Source organism: Salvelinus namaycush, chromosome 19, assembly GCF_016432855.1.
Source record: "Salvelinus namaycush isolate Seneca chromosome 19, SaNama_1.0, whole genome shotgun sequence".
Lineage (NCBI taxonomy): Eukaryota > Metazoa > Chordata > Actinopteri > Salmoniformes > Salmonidae > Salvelinus > Salvelinus namaycush.
Genome location: NC_052325.1, coordinates 34204066 through 34223702, shown reverse-complemented (window position 1 = coordinate 34223702; position 19637 = coordinate 34204066). Strand labels below are relative to the sequence as shown.

Genomic DNA, 19637 nt, shown 5'->3' with positions numbered 1-19637 from the left:
GGTGGAGTCGCAATTCAACGGCTCAGACACGAGACATATGTGGCATGGTCTACAGGAAATCACTGACTACAAAAACAAAAACAGCCATGTCACGGACACCGACGTCACACTTCCAGACAAACTAAACACCTTCTTTGCCCGCTTTGAGGATAATACAGTGCCACGGTTGTGGCTCGCTAAAAAAGACTGCATCCCCCCTCTCCTTCTCCGTAGCTGACTTGAGTAAAACATTTAAACTTGTTAACCCTCGCAAGGCTGCTGGCCCAGACGACATCCCTTGCCGTGTCCTCAGAGCATGCGCAGACCAACTGACTGGTGTGTTTACGGACATATTCAATTGCTCCCTATCCCAGTCTGTTATCCCAACATGTTTCAAGATGGCTACCATTGTTCCTGTACCCAATAAGGCAAAGTTAACTGAACTAAATGACTATTGCCCCATAGCACTCACTTCTGTCATCATGAGGTACTTTGAGACACTAGTCAAGGATCATATCACCGCCACCTTACCGGCCACCCTAGTCTCACTTCAGTTTGCATACCGCCCCAACAGGGCCACAGATGACGCATTCGCCAGAACACTGCACACTGCCCTATCCCATCTGGACAAAAGGAATACCTATGAAAGAATGCTGTTCATTGACTACAGCTCAGCATTCAACGCCATAGTACCCTCCAAGCTCATCATCAAGCTGGCGGCCCTGGGTCTCAACCCCGCCCTGTGCAACTGGGTCCTGGACTTTCTGATGGGCCGCCCCCAGGTGGTGAAGGTAGGAAACAACATCTCCACTTCGCTGACCCTCAACACTGGGGCACCACAAGGGTGTGTGCTCAGCCCTCTCCTGTACTCCCTGTTCACCCATGACTGCGTGGCCATGTACTCCTCCAACTCAATCATCAAGTTTGCAGACGACACAATGGGCCTGTAGTGGGCCTGATCACCAAAAACGACGAGACAGCCTACAGGGAGGAGGTGAGGGCACTCGGAGTGTGGTGTCAGGAAAACAACCTCTCACTCAACGTCAACAAAACATAGGAGATGATCGTGGACTACAGGAAACAGCAGAGGGAGCACCCCCTATCCACATCGAAGGGACAGCAGTGGAGAAGGTGGAAAGTTTTAAGTTCCCGAGCATACATATCACAGACAAACTGAAATGGTCCACCTACACAGACAGTGTGGTGAAGAAGGCGCAACAGCACCTCTTCCACCTCAGGAGGCTGAAAAACCCAGACAAACCTTTACAGATGCACAATCGAGAGCATCCTGTCGGGCTGTATCACAGCCTTGTACGGCAACTGTACCGCCCTCAACCGCAAGGATCTCCAGAGGGTGGTGCGGTCTGCACAACGCATCTCCGGGGGCAAATTACCTTCCCTCCATAACACCTACAGCACCCGATATCACAGGAAGGCCAAAAAAATCATCAAGAACAACAACCACCCAAGCCACTACCTGTTCACACCACTATCATCCAGAAGGCGAGGTCAACAGGTGCATCAAAGCTGGGACCGAGAGACTGAAAACAGCTTCTATCTCAAGGCCATCAGACTGCTAAACAGCAATCACTAACTCAGAGAGGCTGCTGCCTACATTGAGACCCAATCACTGGACACTTTAATAAATGGATCACTAGTCACTTTAAACAATGCCAGTTTAAATAATGGCACTTGAATAATGTTAACATATCTTACATTACTCATATCACATGGATATACTGTATTTTATACCATCTACTGCACCTTGCCTATGCCATTTGTGTGTATTAGGTAGTTGTTGGGGAATTGTTAGATTACTTGTTAGATATTACGGCTCTGTCAGAACTAGAAGCACAAGCATTTCGCTACACTCATTAACATATGCTAACCACATGGATGTGACCAATACAATTTTATTTGATTTTGACAACTAATGGGAAGCCTTCCCAGAAGAGTAGAGGATGTTATAGCAGCAAAGGGGGGACCAACTCCATATAAACGCCCATGATTTTGGAATGAGATGTTCAACTAGCTGGTGTCCACGTACTTTTGGTCAACTAGTGTATTTAATATGAGATTTCATATTAACAATGCCCTGCAAATAAGAATTAGTCATTAGGATATCTCGAGAATCAATGTGTTTTCATATACATACTTGACACACTTTGACATACATTGTGTTTGTTTATTTATATAGTAATTATTACTCAACATGTCCTCACCTGGGATTTGAAGTCAAAACCTCTTGGTTGACGGCATTCCGATCTTCCTGCTACGCCACCATGTCTGAGTCTACAGGAGAACTGATTTCATGTGTATTCCAACACTTTGGACTTCAAACTAAATCTCAGCTTTGTTAAAATACACTCAAGGAAAACTATTAAATGTATCAAATAAAATAAAATGTTCATTGTCACATGCTTCGTGAACAATAGGTGTAGACCAACAGTGAAATGCTTACTTATGGGCCTTTCCCAACAATGCAGAATACAAGTAATAATAATAATGGAAAAAAATGATAAACTCCTTTGTCTTGCCCACATTGAGGGAGAGGTTGTTGTCCTGGTACCACACTGCCAGCTGACTGACCACTTCCCTATAGGCTGTCTCATCGTCGTTGGTGGTCAGGCCCACACGTCATGTCGTTGGCAAGCTTGATGATGGTGTTGAAGTCGTGCGCTTTCAAGCAGTCGTAGATGAACAGGGAGTACAGGAGGGGACCCCTGAGGAGCCCCCATGTTGAGGGTCCGTGTGGTGGATGTGTTGTTGCCTACCCTCACCACCTGGGGGTGGCCCATCAGGAAGTCCAGGATTGAGTTGCAGAGGGAGGTGTTCAGTCCCAGGGACCTTAGCTTAGTGATGAGCTATGGTGTTCAACACTGAGCTATAGTCAATGAACAACATTCTGATGTAGTTGTTACTTTTGTCCAGGTGGGAAAGGGCAGTGTGGAGTGCAATAGAGGTTACATGACTGGGGCGGCAGGTAGCCTAGTGGTTAGAGCATTGGACTAGTAAGGTTGCAAGATCGAATCTCTGAGCTGACAAGGTAAAAATCTGTCGTTCTACCCCTGAACAAGGCAGATAACCTATGCCGTCATTGAAAATAAGGATTTGTTCTTAACTGACTCGCCTTGTTAAATAACGTTTAAAAAAATAGAGGTGACTCTTACAGTGAGGGAAGATGTGTGTGAATAGCACCCAATTTACAGGAAATAGATGCCCTCTCACTTAAGCTTAAGAGTTGCTTCCAAGAAATTATAAGCTAATTAATGGCTGTTATGAATTTGACAGATTTTAGGGCATCTATAACTGTTAACAATGTTATTTTAGTCAACTCTGTGACTGTTTGAGTAAATTAATGGTTTGGGGTCAAAAGATGTGTGAATGAGATTTCTTTTAGAAACAGGCTTTCAAGAAATTACAGATTCAGCAATGCGGAAAGTCGCCCACAAAGACTCTGGCATGGACAGCTGTTGAGACACAAAGGATGTTATTACAGTCACTTAGAGTGGCTTTAATTTGGTTGGCAACGTTTTGAGGATGGAATCTGTCGATCTGTTTGGGCAGTATGTGAATTGGAGTGGGTCCAGGGTTTCTGGGGTGATGGTGTTAATGACCATCCTTTCAAAGCATTTAATGGCTACAAATGTGTGTGCTATGGGGCGGCAGTAATTTAGACAGGTGTTCTTGGGCACAGGGACTGTGGTGGTCTGCTTGAAACATATAGGTATTACAGACTGGGTCAGGGAGAGGTTGAAAATGTCAGTGAAGAAACTTGTCAGCTGGTCAATGCATGCTCTGTGTATGCATCCTGGTAATCCGTCTGGCCCTGCGTTCTTGTGAATGTTAACCTGTTTAAAGGTCTTACTCACATTGGCAACGGAGAGCGTGATCACACAGCTGTCTAGAACAGCTCTTGCTCTCACGCATGGTTCAGTGTTGCATGCCTCGAAGCGAGCATATAAGGCATTTAGCTCGACTGGTAGGCTTGCGTCACTGGGCAGCACTCGGGTGGGTTTCCCTTTGTAATTCGTGAGGGTTTGCAAGCCTGGCCACATCTGACGAGCGTCAGAGCCAGTCAGTGGTGTAGAGTACTTAAGTAAAAATACTTGAAAGTACTACTTAAGTATTGTTTTTGGGTATCTGTTCTTTACTATTTATATTTTTAACACATTTTACTTCACTGCATTCCTAAAGAAAATGATACATTTTACTCCATACATTTTCCCTGGCACCCAAAGTACTCGTTACATTTCCAATGCTTAGCAGGACAGGAACATTTCCCAATTCACACACTCAGTAGAACATCCCTGGTCATCCCTACAGCCTCTGATTTGGCAAACATGCTTTGTTTGTAAATGATGTCTGAGTGTTGGAGAATGCCCTTGGCTATCACGTTTGAGGTAAGACCCAAATGCAGACATTGTTGAATTAACAACAGTTAATTAATCCAACAGGGGCAGGCAAAAGACAGGTCAAGGCAGGCAGGGATCAGTTATCCAGATAGGTGGGGCAAAGGTAAAGGACGGCAGGCAGGCTCACGGTTAGGGCAGGCAGGAAAGGTCAAAACCGGGAAAACTAGAAAACAGGAACAGAGGGAAAAGCGCTGATAGGCTTGACGAAACAAAACGAACTGGCAACAGACAAACAGAAACAGGAGACAAAGGGCTGTGAGACATGGGTTTAACTCTGGACAGGTGGGATGTATACGAAGGGTATGGAGCAACAGAAGATGAACAGCATAGGGGCTAATAATTTTGGAGATGGGAAACGGGCCAATAAACCGGGGGGAGAGTTTGCGGGATTCCACGCGGAGGGGCAGATCCAGGCTGTATAGCCAAACCTTCTGTCCGAGACGATACTGGGGAGCCGGGGTCCGATGGCGATCCGCTTGTCGTCGATACCTGGAGGTGGTCTTGAGGAGGGCCGACCGGGCTCTGGGCAGAAGGTATATCGACCTCTTCTTCCTGCTCGGGGAAGAGCGGGGCTGATGCCCCAGGGAACACTCAAATGGCGATAGGCCCGTGGCAGAGCAGGGAAGGCTGTTGCGGGCATATTCCACCCACACAAGCTGCTGGCTCCAGATGGTGGGGTTGGCGGAGACCAAGCAGCGCAGAGTAGGCTCAAGGTCCTGGTTGGCTCGCTCCGTCTGACCATTGGACTGGGGGTGGAACTAGGGCTGGGCGATATGGCCAAAATATCACATCATGGTATTTTTCAAATGTTTTATGTTTTTGATTAATACAAGTTCTACATTTGCTTTATGTGTAGTGAGTGACCTTAGGGTAGCAACACATATATTCTAAATTATTTCAATGGGTCTTTCTCCATTTGGATTGTTTTATACTGTTCAATTCAACTTCAACCTAAAATAATTTCCAGCATTTCCATTAATTTCTGCATTTCCTGCACTCATTTGAGATCATTTCCACACAAGATATGGGCAAAAATATTAGGCCTTACTTTTATCCAAACGTTGCAATTGCGATTTAGATCAAAACACTTGGGTGAACTTTTGGAATCATGGAAATACAATGTTTGTTATAATTCTATAGTTAGAATATAAATAATAGTGGTCACTTTGAATACAGTGTTTGACATGACAACGAATGAAAATGCCATGGACGAGTTATTGTGACAGGGTAGGAATCAAAGTGATGTTCCGTGTTTCCTAGGGGACCCTATAATCTTTGGCTACATTAAATCTTTATTCATATAGCCAACATATTCATGCTTTGCCTAATTCCTCTTTGATTTAGAAGATACTGTTGCACAGACAACATGCTGATTTAGGCCTCCACCAGCACTGGTATCAGGCTTCATTAGCTAGCTACGTTTTCCAGCTAACTAGCGATTAGCGTTAGTGGATAACACGATTTCGCTTAACTTGCTAAGAAAATACAAACTAGCTGTGTGCAGATGTAAGAAAGACAAACTAATATTCTAATTATAGAATGCTTGTGGATTTATATTAAGATCAAATTGGAAACAACATTATTGTCATCAACATTGTTGCATGTGCTGCATTGTCTAGAGGCGAAGGAAACGCACACCTATTTAGGTGAGGTGCTGGCTAGTGGAGTGGAACACCTAAAAAAACAAAGGAGAGCCGCACACTCTAGGAGCTCAGATGCAAAAATGTTATGTCCAACGTTTCGACAGACACGCTGTCTTCATCAGGCTATAATGACAAACTCTGCGGGTGAATCATTTATATAGTGTTAAAAGACACACAGGTGTCAATAATCATGGCCGGGTGTGGCCTGATATTATTGCTTAATTTTCATATATTAAAATAGCATACAAAAAACATAAATGGATAGCGTACGATCACAGTTTGGCTACATAAGCCTACAAACCTTTACAATAGCAAAATCACAATAATCACAAGAATGGCTTCAGATCAAAGTCTACGTTGAGACCGAAGGGAGCAAGGGTATTTAAATTAAAGATCCAGGCAGCCTCTCGTTTAACAATAAATTGTCGAGGTCAATTTACTTTAGCTCAATGCGGATGTTTTCACAATTCCTGACAGTTAATCCAAGTAAAAATTCCCTGTTTTAGGTCAGTTAGGATCACCACTTTATTTTAAGAATGTGAAATGTCAGAAAAATAGTAGAGAGAATGATTTATTTCAGGTTTTTGGCCCATTCCTCCTGACAGAGCTGGTGTAACCGAGTCAGGTTTGTAGGCCTCCTTTCTCGCACATGCTTTTTCAGTTCTGCCCACACATTTTCTGTAGGTTTGAGGTCAGGGCTTTGTGATGGCCACTTCTACACCTTGACTTTGTTGTCCTTAAGCCATTTTTATACAACTTTGGAAGTATGCTCGGGGTCATTGTCCATTTGGAAGACCCATTTGCGACCAAGCTTTAACTTCCTGAGTTAAACAGTTCTATGTTTGTTTCATCAGACCAGAGGACATTTTTCCAAAAAGTACGATCTTTGTCCTCATGTGCAGTTGCAAACCGTAGTCTGGCTTTTTTATAATGGTTTTGGAGCAGTGGCTTCTTCCTTGCTTTCAGGTTATGTCGATATAGGGCTCGTTTTACTGTGGATATAGATACTTTCGTACCTTTTTCCTCCAGCATCTTCACAAGGTCCTTTGCTGTTGTTCTGGGCTTGATTTGCACTTTTCGCACCAAAGTACAGTTATCTCTAGAAGACAGAATGCGTCTCCTTCCTGAGCAGCATGACAGCTGCGTGGTCCCATGGTGTTTATACTTGCGTACTATTGTTTGTACAGATGAACATGGTACCTTCAGGCATTTGGAAATTGCTCCCAAGGATGAACCCGACTTGTGGAGGCCTACCGTTTTTTTCTGAGGTCTCTTTTGGGGGCACACTCCAACTCTCAGACATAATTTATAAACGAAGCATTTGTATTTAGTGAGTCTGCCAGATCAGAGGCAGTAGGGATGACCAGGGATGTTTTCTTGATAAGTGCATGAATTAGACCACTTTCCTATCCTGCTAAGCATTCAAAATGTAATGAGTACTTTGGGTGTCAGGGAAAATGTATGGAGTAAAAAGTACAATATTTTATTTTGGAATATAGTGAAGTAAAAATAAAAGTTGTAAAAAATTATAAATTCCTACTGCCTCTGATATGGCAGACTCACTAAACACAAATGGTTCGTTTGTAAATTATGTCTGACTGTTGAAGTGGCTATCCGTAAATTTAAAAAACAAGAAAATCATGCGGTCTGGGTTGCTTAATATAAGGAATTTGAAATGATTAATACTTTTACTTTTGATACTTAATTAAGTATATTTAAAAACCAAATACTTTTAGACTTTTACTCAAGTAGTATTTTACTGGGTGACTTTCACTTTTACCTGAGTAATTTTCTTTTAAAGTATGACAGTTGGGTATTTTTTCCATCACTGGTGGTTTCATAGTTTTGATGTCTTCACTATTATTCTACAATGTAGAAAATAGTAAAAATATAGAAAAACCCTTGAATGAGTAGGTGTGTCCAAACTGTTGACTGGTACTGTATGTTATCACATTAACTTCTCATAAGATCACATGTGATCACGTGAATTCATGTGGTTTTTCCGTAAGGACTGTCTCCCCCTTCTCCAAAGTGAGGCATCTGTTTCCTCCACAGGAGTTAATTCAATTAAACCATACAAAAACAGACTTTTTAGCACAAAGGGAAGTTCATGTGAAATGGAAAACCAATGTGACGGACACAGTTTCGCAGCCAGTCAAGCGTGCCCCTTTACAACTGCCTATGGGGCTATTTGCATAAGGCACCGCCATTGGACCGAATCACTATCGCTAAGGTTACTATTGCGCTTGTGAAGAAACACTTGTCAGAAGTTGAGTGACAAGGTAAACCCCTTCAAACCAACCTACCCCTTCTTTCAATGTATCGAAAACGTGGTCTGAGTCCTGATAAACTTTCCTTGTGGTTTAGTCTCCAATAGCCCTGTCTTTTCTCCTAGCATGGGCTTGTCAATGCCCCGTGTCAATCCCAACAGGAGGAGCTGAAATATCTACTCCTTACTCACACTGCACTTGCCGCTGCACAACGCCACAAAGCATAACACAGTATAATATAAATCCAAAAGCTTTGTAAGATGTAATAATATATTTACATGCCTAGGATATCAAACATTTTGTCCATTGTCCACTCATCATTAGCCTTTGCCTTCAGTGATCATCATCCATATGTATTGCTGCATTAACATGGATGTCACGAATAGCACATGTGGAGTGTATTGACTTAATGTATGACCACATGTGAACCTGCCAAGTAACTCTCATTGGTTTCTTGGAAAGCTTCCAGGAGATGACGCAATCCACGGTGCGCCCTCATTAAGGGGGTGTGGTGTGAACTCGGTGAGGTGACAGGGTACCCCGGGGACTAGCAGCCCTAAGGGGGTGTGGTGCTGTGTTTACAGCAGTATCCAGTTCTCTCTCACACGTGCACACACACACACACAAACTGAAGTTAGGCCCCGCTGTCCACTCTGTTGTTCTGTACAGGCGCTTCCTGCTGGGGACACAGTGTTTCCTGTGCAGAGTCTGTTGATGGAAACTATTTTTTTTTCTCCATCCACGATGGTGTTGGAGAACACACCCCATCCAATCCGCTTGCAGCTCTACTGCTTCCCCAGCTGACCTGGCCGCTGCTAGGGAACAGATTGTTCTGGGTGTCTTTGTTTATGCCGGACGCACGCACACACACACACACACACACACACACACACACACACACACACACACACACACACACACACACACACACACACACACACACACACACACACACACACACACACACACACACACACAAACTGAGTTGAACACCATATCAACACCTCCCCTGCTACTTTCTTTACATGATATAATCTCTCCTTATCTGAAAATCACCCATTTCAATGTAGTTGTTGTGATAGAATAAAGGCATATAAAAACATGGGCGTCCGTGACGTTACAGTAAAGGCGATGATGATAAGAGGTGTCAACACATCTAGTGTGTATGAAAGAGAATGCAGGATCGTGTCCCTCCTGGTGCCTTGTAGATTCGGGGGATAGAAATCCTACATATCCGCTTGAGGATATCACTAGGAGAGGCATTTGCCATGCAATCTCTGGGAAAATGAAAACACGACTCCATTGTGGAAGTGCCATAAATCTATTTCAGCTTCAAAGGAGGACAAGCCGACCTGAATGTTAGCACTGTGTCGTGCCGCTAACTCATCTCACACTCAATGGTGGATATAGGAGAGTGTTGTTATTACTTACCTCCTATATCCCCTCCCTCGAACTCCGACAGAAGACACTGTTGTCAATGTAGCAAACTAAGGAACCAGTCAAAGTTCCAACAAATGTGTCAGGTTGAAACGTTTTCCATTTAGCGCCTGCTATAACACAAAGGGTGACCCTAGCCTGCCTGGCCCCTCATTGGCTCCTGGCTGTGCACCTGACCTCTTCACCCCACCCCATCCCTGGTTCTGCTGACCATCACACTCTTCTCCCAAGCTATATGTTTCACTCTTTGAGTACTCCAAAATAAATGTTTTTGACTTTATTGTGTAAATCCTTTACAGTTTTAAATGTATCCATTTTTGTTTCAACATAGCGATGGAAAAACAATACATATTTCTTTCATATCTAGAACGTAGTATGTGAAAAGGTTTAAAAGGTCAGTTAAAATCAACTAATGGGTTTCTGTTTTGGTCTCTCAACTACAGCTGTTACTCTATCACATTTAGAGACCCTTCTCTAAGATCCCCTATCCATAGCACTTCTGGGTCATTCCTCTCTCACACTCTCAGCTTTAGACCTTGCCTCTAAATCCTGCGAAGAGTACCATGCCCGTATTGCCACTAAATCACACACAAAAGGTTATGTGTCTATACCTAATGTATTGAAGGTAAATCTATTCTTTACCATAATGAACTGACCGTAAATAAGCTGTGGTCCTTTTAACAAACAGTGTGGTGAGATATGGAGAGCTTAGTCTTGGCAGGTTGGCTGGCTGGAAAGGTTTCCATGTTCTGTCAATAATCAACAAGGACGTGAAGCGTCCTGGGGAGCAGGCTACCGCCTCCCCGCCAGCCACAGGTTAAACAGTGACCTTGGCCCAAAACATAAAGGAAAGAACAACAGCTCCTGCTGGACTCACTCTGCAGGTCGCTCCATGGTGTGATCCCCGAGAGTGAGACAACATTTCCACTGCTCTGTGTGTGTTGTGTGTATGTGCAAGCATGCCGGTGTGTGTGTGTGTGTGTGTGTGTGTGTGTGTGTGTGTGTGTGTGTGTGTGTGTGTGTGTGTGTGTGTGTGTGTGTGTGTGTGTGTGTGTGTGTGTTAGTATGAGTGTGTTAGTATGTGTGTGTGCACGCTTGTGTCTGAGTGTGTGGGGGTGAGCGTGCGAGTGTTTCGGTCTGTCTGTGTGTGTGTGAGAGTGTGTGTGTGTGTTTTCTCTTTCCCAGTCTAACAATGCAGCTCAGGAAATATGTCAGGATAAAGGCTAGACTGCCAGGCTCTGTCTCTCAGTTCAGTTTGTGTTACTAGAGGGACTATGGCACAGTCCCCGTGAGCTCCTGGCAAGCCTAATTAATTATTCTGGACCTTACCTGGTTCTGGACCTAAGAGAGGAGTGGTTGTCCTATAAGTGTACCATTGAAAGCTCTGCAATGTCCTTCTGGCTGGTGAGTGCTCTGTTAACCACTTTGACCTGGAAGAGGGTCAGGGCTTGACTCTCTCTTGAGAGTGCTGCATTCAGTCAGTAAACAGCTAGAGAGAAACTGCAGCACGGTTTTACGTAACATTTAATCCAATGTTTTAGACAATGACTTTCCATTTGCAGATAAGCAACAGGGGATTTTAGTGATTGGATATTGAAGTAACAGCTCTTTGAAAGGCCTGGTGCCTTGCAACACGTATTCTTTTTTTTTAAAGTAAACAAAATGAGGTCTCAGGATGTTAAAAGGAAGACATTTGTCGCTTTGTTCAAGATTGTGTCACTGGACAGCTTATCTCATTTAGTGTCATCATATCTTTCCATAGTAGTTCAATAATGAGTTAAACACTTCTATGCTTTGCAGACATACAGTACATGTAACAAAAGGCTTACCAGGTTGTCAACATGTTTTCAGGCTTATTTGCAATACTTTTATGTATCTCACGATTTGCCTATGACTTGCCCTCTAACAGTTAAAAGTGTATTTGTCAAAGAAAGCAGATGAGGAATTTCTCATTTGATTTGGAACTATGTTAGAGTCAAGTGCGCAAACAAAAGCTTGGCTGTGCAGTTTTAAAGCCATGGAGATAGAAGATACTGTATATGGTTCTGTCTCTTTCCTTGAATAAGTTTGAGAGGTCTGTGTCTCCGGTGCCCATCTCAACCTTCTTCAAGCTCTGGAGTAAGGACCCTGTCATGGTTGAGTTGACATACAAAGACAGAGTTTCGTGCACTCAGAGAAACAATTAATAGGACTAGTTCCAAAATGTAGGACTGGTTCCAAAATTTGATAGGATTTTCTTTTAGATTTTGATAGGATTTTTTTATTGGAATCTGGTATTATTTTTTTGTCTTTACGGTAAACATTATTATTTTGTCTTTATTTTTAAAGGAGACCAGAGTTATTATTATACATTTTTTTTACAGGACATATAGGGAGAGTACAGATAGGAAGACAGCAATAGAGAGGGGTACAGAAAGTGGTTAAGGGCACAGACAGTCGGCTGAGGGGGCTTAAGTGGTCCGGAGTCGGGTGCTTAGACCGCTAAACCAGAATAGAATCCTATAGGAGTCCAATAGAACTGGTTCCAAAATCTGATAGGATTTTTCTATTGGATTACTGTATTGGAATCTTATATGATCCTATAAGATAAAACCATATAGGATAGAATCCCATAAGAGTTCAATAGGTCACGGAAACATGGTTCTCTCGGGATATGTCGTCTGAGTCGGTACAGCCACCGGGTTTCTTCATGCGTCGCGCCGACAGAAATTAACATCTCTCTGGGAAGAAAAAGGGCGGGGGTGTATGCTTCATGATTAACGACTCATGGTGTAATCATAACAACATACAGGACCTCAAGTCCTTCTGTTCACCAGACCTAGAATTCCTTACAATCAAATGCCGACCTTATTATCTCCCAAGAGAATTCTCTCCAGTTATCGTCACAGCTGTGTATATACCCCCCTCAAGCAGATACAATGACTGCACTCAAGGAATTTCACTGGACTCTGTCAGGACCCGGTGTGAGAAACAGTCACAAATAGTCGGCAGAACCCAGAAGATGAGGCAGACACAGCAGTACTAGAGACGGTGGTTTAATCAAGGTAAAAGATCTTCAGGCAAAAAATATAAATCCACAACGTCAAAAGTAAAGCCAAGAGAAAAAATGAATATCCTCCAAAATACAATGAAAATCCACAAAGTGGTAAGAACAGCAGGGAAAAAACAACCTCAAATGACTAATCAAAAATAAACAAGAACAAAACCAGAGTACCTCAGGAAAATCCAACTAGAGAAAAATATGTTCACAGCATGGCTGGGGCTGGGTGCTAACATACAAACACAGAGCAAAGAACTGATGAACACTAAGGGTTTAAATACCTACAAGGAAATGAGGCACAGGTGCAAACAATAACTTGAACAAGGGAAAAACAAAAGGTTCAAAAAGGCGCAATGGGGGCATCTAGTGACCAAAACCTGAATAGTCCTGGCCAAAACCTGACAGGACTCTATGTAAACTGAAAACCATATATCCTGAGGCTGCATTTATTGTAGCTGGGGATTTTAACAAAGCAAATTCGTGAACAAGGATACCTAAATTCTATCAGCATATTGATTGCAGCACCCGCGCGGGCAATACACTGGATAATTGCTACTCTATCTTCCGCAATGCATTCAAGGCCCCCCCCCCCCCCGTCCTCCCTTCGGCAAATCCGACCACAACTTTATCTTGCTTCTACCGTCCTATAGGCAGAAACTCAAACAGGATCTCCCCGTGACTAGAACCCTTCAACGCTGGTCTGACCAATCGGAATCCACGCTTCAAGATTGTTTTAATCACACAGACTGGGAAATGTTCTTGGCAGCCTCAGAGAATAATATTGATCTATACGCTGACTCTGTGAGTGAGTTTATAAGGAAGTGCATTAGAGATGTTATACCCACTGTGACTGCCAAACCTACGCTAACCAAAAACCATGGATGGATGGCAGCATTCGCACAAAACTGAAAGCGCAAACCACCGCATTTAATCATGGAAACTGGGAATATGGCCGAATATAAACAGTGTAGCTGGCTGGTGTGTTTACAGACATATTCAATCGCTCCCTATCCCAGTCTGCTGTTCCCACATGCTTCAAGATGGCCACCATTGTTCCTGTACCCAAGAAGGCAAAGATAACTGAACTAGCTCAAGTGGACTACAACATCTGCAATGCTCTCTTTATGGGCTGGCTGGCTAGCTAGAAAACGTAGCTGTAAAATGACCTAAACGAACTGCACTATCAATTTAGGAGTCTACAATCTCACCATGTTCAACCTTCAGATGGCAAAGGTAACTGAACTAAATTAATATTGCCCAGTAGCACTCACTTCTGTCATCATGAAGTGCTTTGAGAGACTAGTCAAGGATCATATTACCTCCACCTTACCTGCCACCCTAGACCCACTTCAGTTTGCATACTGCCCCAACAGGTCCATAGACCACGCAATCGCCATCACACTGCACACTGCCCTATCCCATCTGGACAAGAGGAATACCTATGTAAGAATGCAGATCATCAACTACAGCTCAGCATTCAACACCATAGTACCCTCCAGGCTCATCATTAAGCTGGAGTTCCTGGGTCTCAATCCCGCCCTGTGCAATTGGGTCCTGGACTTTCTGAGGGGCTGCCCCCAGGTGGTGAATGTAGGAAACAACATATCCATTTCGCTGACCCTCAACACTGGGTCCCCACAAGGGTGCGTGCTCATCCCCCTCCTGTACTCCCTGTTCAACCATGATTGCGTGGCCATGCACACCTCTAACTCAATCATCAAGTTTGCAGACGACACAACAGTAGTGAGCTTGATTACCAACAACGACGAGACAGCCTACAGGGAGGAGGTGAGGGCACTCGGAGTGTGGTGTTAGGAAAACAACCTCTCACTCAACGTCAACAAAACAAAGGAGATGATCGTGGACTTCAGGAAACAGCAGAGGGAGCACCCCCTATCCACATCGAAGGGACAGTTCCTCGGTGTACACATCACAGACAAACTGAAATGGTCAACCCACACAGACAGACAGTTTCTTCAACCTCAGGAGGCTGAAGAAATTTGGCTTGTCACCTAAAACCCTGACAAACTTTTACAGATGCACAATTGAGAGCATCCTGTTGGGCTGTATCACCGCCTGGTACGGCAACTGCACCACCCTCTCAACCACATGACTTTCCATAGGATGGTGCGGTCTGCACAACGCATCACCGGGGGCAAACTGCCTGCCCTCCAGGACACCTACAGCACCCGATGTCACAGGAAGACCATAAAGATCATCAAGGACAACAACCACCCGAACCACCGCCTGTTCACCCTGCTACCATCCAGAAGGCAAGGTCAGTACAGGTGTGCATCAAAGCTGGGACCGAGAGACTGAAAACAGCTTCCATCTCAAGGCCATCAGACTGCGAAACAACAATCACTAACTCAGAGAGGCTGCTGCCTACATAGAGACTCAAATCATTGGCCACTTGAATAAATGGATCACTAGTCACTTTAAACAATGCCACTTTAATAATGTTTACATATCTTACATTACCCATCGCATATGTATGTACTGTATCTTATACCATCTATTGCATCTTGCCTATGCCGCTCAGCCATCGTTCATCCACATATTTACATGAGATGTTGTGCATTCTAAGGGGAAACCAACCAAAAAATCCAGTGTTATTGTAACATTGTATATATTATTGTGGTCATATTGTACTGTCTTTTAATTCAAAGACAAGAAGTTGCATGAATAAGAATCAAATCAAATAACTTAAGTTAGTGTTTTATTGAAAAAGTTGTACTGTACTGGTGGTCATACTGCAATTGAACTTGCAGCCTTGAATCAATCCCATATTGTGGTGGTGAATAAAACCGAAATGAATATAGAACTGTTGTTTCTGATCAACAAAATGTTGTAATAAACTATAATAGAATGGGTTCAATAAAGAAAAAAAGTTATAATAGGATTCTGATTGGGGTGACAAAATCCTACAAGACATCAAAAACCCATATGATCCAATAGGATTCAAAAGTAGTCCAAAAGGATTCCAATAGGAATTGTGAGAATCCTATAGGATTCTATTGGAGAACATTTTGGACTAGGGTGGAGCAGGATTGTGAATTCAGCACAGAGTATATTGTAGGTGCATGGTCCGATAGTTAAATGTTTTTGCTTTAGCCATCCATGCTCATGGGTCTGTTTTAGATGCATTTCTTGCATTCCAGGTCACAGTGCTTGACTCACATAGACGTCCATTTCCAGTTAGGGCTCATGGTATAGAGCCCCTCAAGTGGAGCATATCTCTATCAACAGGCTGGGTAGGATGTCTGGCTACTTAGCTCAGGGGTGCGTAACTGCAAAGTGTACAGTCACAATTGCCACCTCTTGTGACCACTGTCAGAGTCAGCTAACATTAGGGCCGACCAGCAAGACAAAATACTAGCCCGGCCTTTACCCTGTGGTTAGTGTGGTATGCTGGCTCATGACACGTAATGTGACCTCAAATCAAAAACAACAACAAGGTCATGTGACCTCACTTCCTGTCTAATGTTTCTTGATAAGAGAACACACAGATATGATTCAAAAATATATATTTTTTGTAGATGGTTTGCAAACACAATTTCATTGGTTGGTCAATACTGAATGGTGATGGATATTTTCTTACATAGAATTTCTGAACATGATCACACATTTTTTTTGTCACCCACATTTCTGACTGGGTGACTGATGTACAATGCAGTTGATATTTTATTGGAGATATGTGTTGAAGGTACTGTAGCCTACATGGTGTGTTGACCTCAAACTGTCTAACTCTCTGTCTCTCCCACCCCTCTCTCTGTCTCTCCCTCCCTCTCTCTCTCCTCTTCCCCTGTCACTCTGCACGGCTAATTACTTGATGGACCCAGGGAAAGTAATAACTGCTGGGTTCAGAAGGGGTCTTTCTCTGGCCCCCTTGGAAGTGACCCTGGAGCAGTCCTCCCTAAGTCCTTTACCTCTGTTTGTACATAAGAGGAAGCCCTGATTAGATTCCCCCCCTCCATCATCAGTGTCACAATGGTATGTCCCATTTAGGATTGTAATTTTGTAATTGGATTATATCTGGTTCACTAAGAGCTCCCTTGGTCGCTGTGCCTTTGGGGATTTATTCAATGCAATTCAATAAGATCTGTTTTGTTTTGTGTGAAGCTTATATAGAACCATGCATGACACAGTGATGTTTAGTAGTCATAGGGTTTTTCATTTGCTTTGATATGAGCAAGTTGTCAGTCAACTATCAGTGAAATGTAGCATGAGTGATATCACCACTCGCTGCAGTCATTGTGTCTTGGTGACAACATAGTAGGATTGACTGACATACAGTACCTAGCCTCTACATTGAAACAGTGGTGTAGGGGATCCCTCCCTTGATTCCCCCAGTCAGCCAGCACTATAGTCCAAACACAGACATGCTTCCCCTTCGGAGCACCTCCCAGGTTTCTCTCAACAACAATGGCTGGGCTTCAATGGAGATTGGTGCAGAGGGGGCATCCGTGTTGCGTTCCTTAGGGCCTTTCATCACGCTGCTGCTGCTCACGCCCATTTAAGTCCCCGGTGGACAGCTTTCATGAGCGACTTGATTATTAGCTCTGGCCATTTTAGGCCGGTTGACACTCGCTGCTCAGGTGACTCAGGCTGGAATGCCTCTAAGTAAGTTGAAATGTTCAGGCTAATTTTTTTCTGGGGCTACAGTAGAAGTTAATAAAAAATCTATTGCCTAAAACCCCTCAGACTTTTGACATTATTGGCAAATACATGATGGAGCACCGAGGGAATATACCTTTAGAATTTCCTAAGAATTTTTCCTTCCTTAGAGGCCTTAATATGAACACCATTTCAGCCCCAAAGATGGGTATCTTTCTATGATGAAAACTGACAAAATGTCTCGACTCGTTGAAACCTCATACAGGAGATCTTGGACCTTGTTTTCATTTCCCCCTCCTTTTTTTCTCCTTTCTTGTTGTTCCCTTTCTTTCCCATTTTCAACTCTACTGTACAAGTCCTTAATTTTGGGAACAAAGTGCAGCCAATTAGCACTTAATTCAGGCCACCACACAGCCTAGGCTGGACCACTTCTGGGGCCGCGCCTTTGCAGTCCCATCCAATCCTCAGTCTCCCCTCTCTGTTGCTGGTCTCTCACGCCTGCTTAACGAGTGTAAATTAAAGGGTGGGACAGCAGCCATTTTGGAATCTGCATGTCCTTTATCTTTCCTCAACGGGAGACACTAAACATTTCACGTGTTAAGGCTGTGGTATCGCAGTATTGTGTACAGTAGTTAGACATGAAACCTATCCCTGCCTGAGGTGTAGCGTAGCCAGAGAATCAGGCGGTGATGTCACAGATTCCCAGGAGGCCCTTGTGGCTCTTTGTTCCACTCCCTAGGGGATAGGGCAGTAAATTGTAGGGATTAGTGGGATTTTGTTTGAGAGGGTACTTCATTGTACCCCAGCCACCTCTCTTAGCATTCTACCCTGCAGACCTACCCCCCAATCTGCCCCACATTATATGTTCGCTGGCCCTATGTCCCCCCTCATTCACCCCTCACTTTCTCTAACTGAACAAAAGTAGAGTGTTTTGTTTGGGATCCCGGTATTAGATGGGGGAAAGATTGGAATTAGTCTTGTCTTGTTGCTTGTACAGAGGCATCTATATGCGTACTTAAGATAGAAAGAGGTCGTTTTTGGAGCCCTCACAAATAGCGAAATGAAAATGTGTTATTTCATTCCGACCGTCTTTCTGTCACACGTACACATTTTGCAGACCTCTCAATCCTCAAAATGGGCTTCAGGATCAATAAAGGGAGGGAAAGGGTTAATTGCATACATTAATCACAGGCACTTTATTGAGGACTGGGGCACCGGCGAGTAAATTCCAAACCTAAAGTAATTGGGGCATTAAATAAAAAATGTCACTCTATCGACTGTAATTAATTTGGATTTAAACTGAGCTTTACCATTGCAAGGCTTGGTTTGAAATGCTTCCATTTAGACAGTGATATGTGAGTAGCATATGGGGCTCTTTAACTAGCCTGAGTATGCACAACACACCACATGATGTCATTGGAGCACAGACTTACCTCACCACTTTTGTATTGGCAGGTGAATTATGGGGGAAATTAGATCTCAGCGGGACGCTTTATCACCGGGCGGTCCTAAATGAGTCGCTGTGGTGGCGATTAGCAGGCCTGGGAAAAACTCTTATGGGAAACTCTGGGATAGGTTCTACAATTGGACGAGGGAATTCCTTGTCTGGGCACTGCTGGTTTAAGTGGTAACTTGTCTCTAGTGGCTAAATTAAATAGTTGTGGTTTGCTCTGTGGTAGTGGCATCTCCTTTCACGGCACAGATCAAATCAAATCAAATTTTATTGGTCACACACATATTTAGCAGGTGTTATTGGGTGTAGCGAAATGCTTGTGTTCCTACTTCCAGCAGTGCAGTAATATCTAACAATACACAACAATACACAACAATACACAGAACAATACACGGAATTAAGAAATATATAAATATTAGGACGAGCAATGTCGGAGTCCGGAGTATAAATATATGTATATATATGTGATGGGATTTATAGACATTATGGACAGTATGTAGATAGACTATTTAGTATATCTGTAGAATATGTAGGATAGAATAGTATATATACAGCAATAGTTTAATAGGATGGCATTGACTAAAATACAGTATATACAGTACATAAGATATGAGTAAAACAGTATGTCAGCCTTATTAAAGTGACCAGTGATTCCATGTCTATGTACATAGGGCAGCAGCCTCTAAGGTGCAGGGATGAGTAACCGGGTGGTAGCCAGCTAGTGACAGTGACTATCACAACCAGCCGTGATTGAAAGTCCCATTGGGCGGCACACTATTGGCC

General features: G+C 43.4%; 1 protein-coding gene across 2 annotated transcripts in view; it reads left to right on the top strand.

Moving 5' to 3' along the window:
* LOC120064349 (tensin-1-like) overlaps positions 1-19637 on the top strand; it is a 296497-nt gene that overhangs the window by 43830 nt on the left and 233030 nt on the right. Inside the window, exon 1 of one of the 2 annotated variants that reach the window (XM_039014867.1) lies at positions 11022-11148. The exons of the other annotated variant lie outside the window; for it this stretch is intronic. Coding sequence (XP_038870795.1) covers positions 11134-11148 — 15 coding nt within the window. The 5' untranslated portion in view covers positions 11022-11133. Of the gene's footprint in view, positions 1-11021; positions 11149-19637 lie in introns of those variants that run through there. 2 annotated transcript variants of the gene reach the window in all.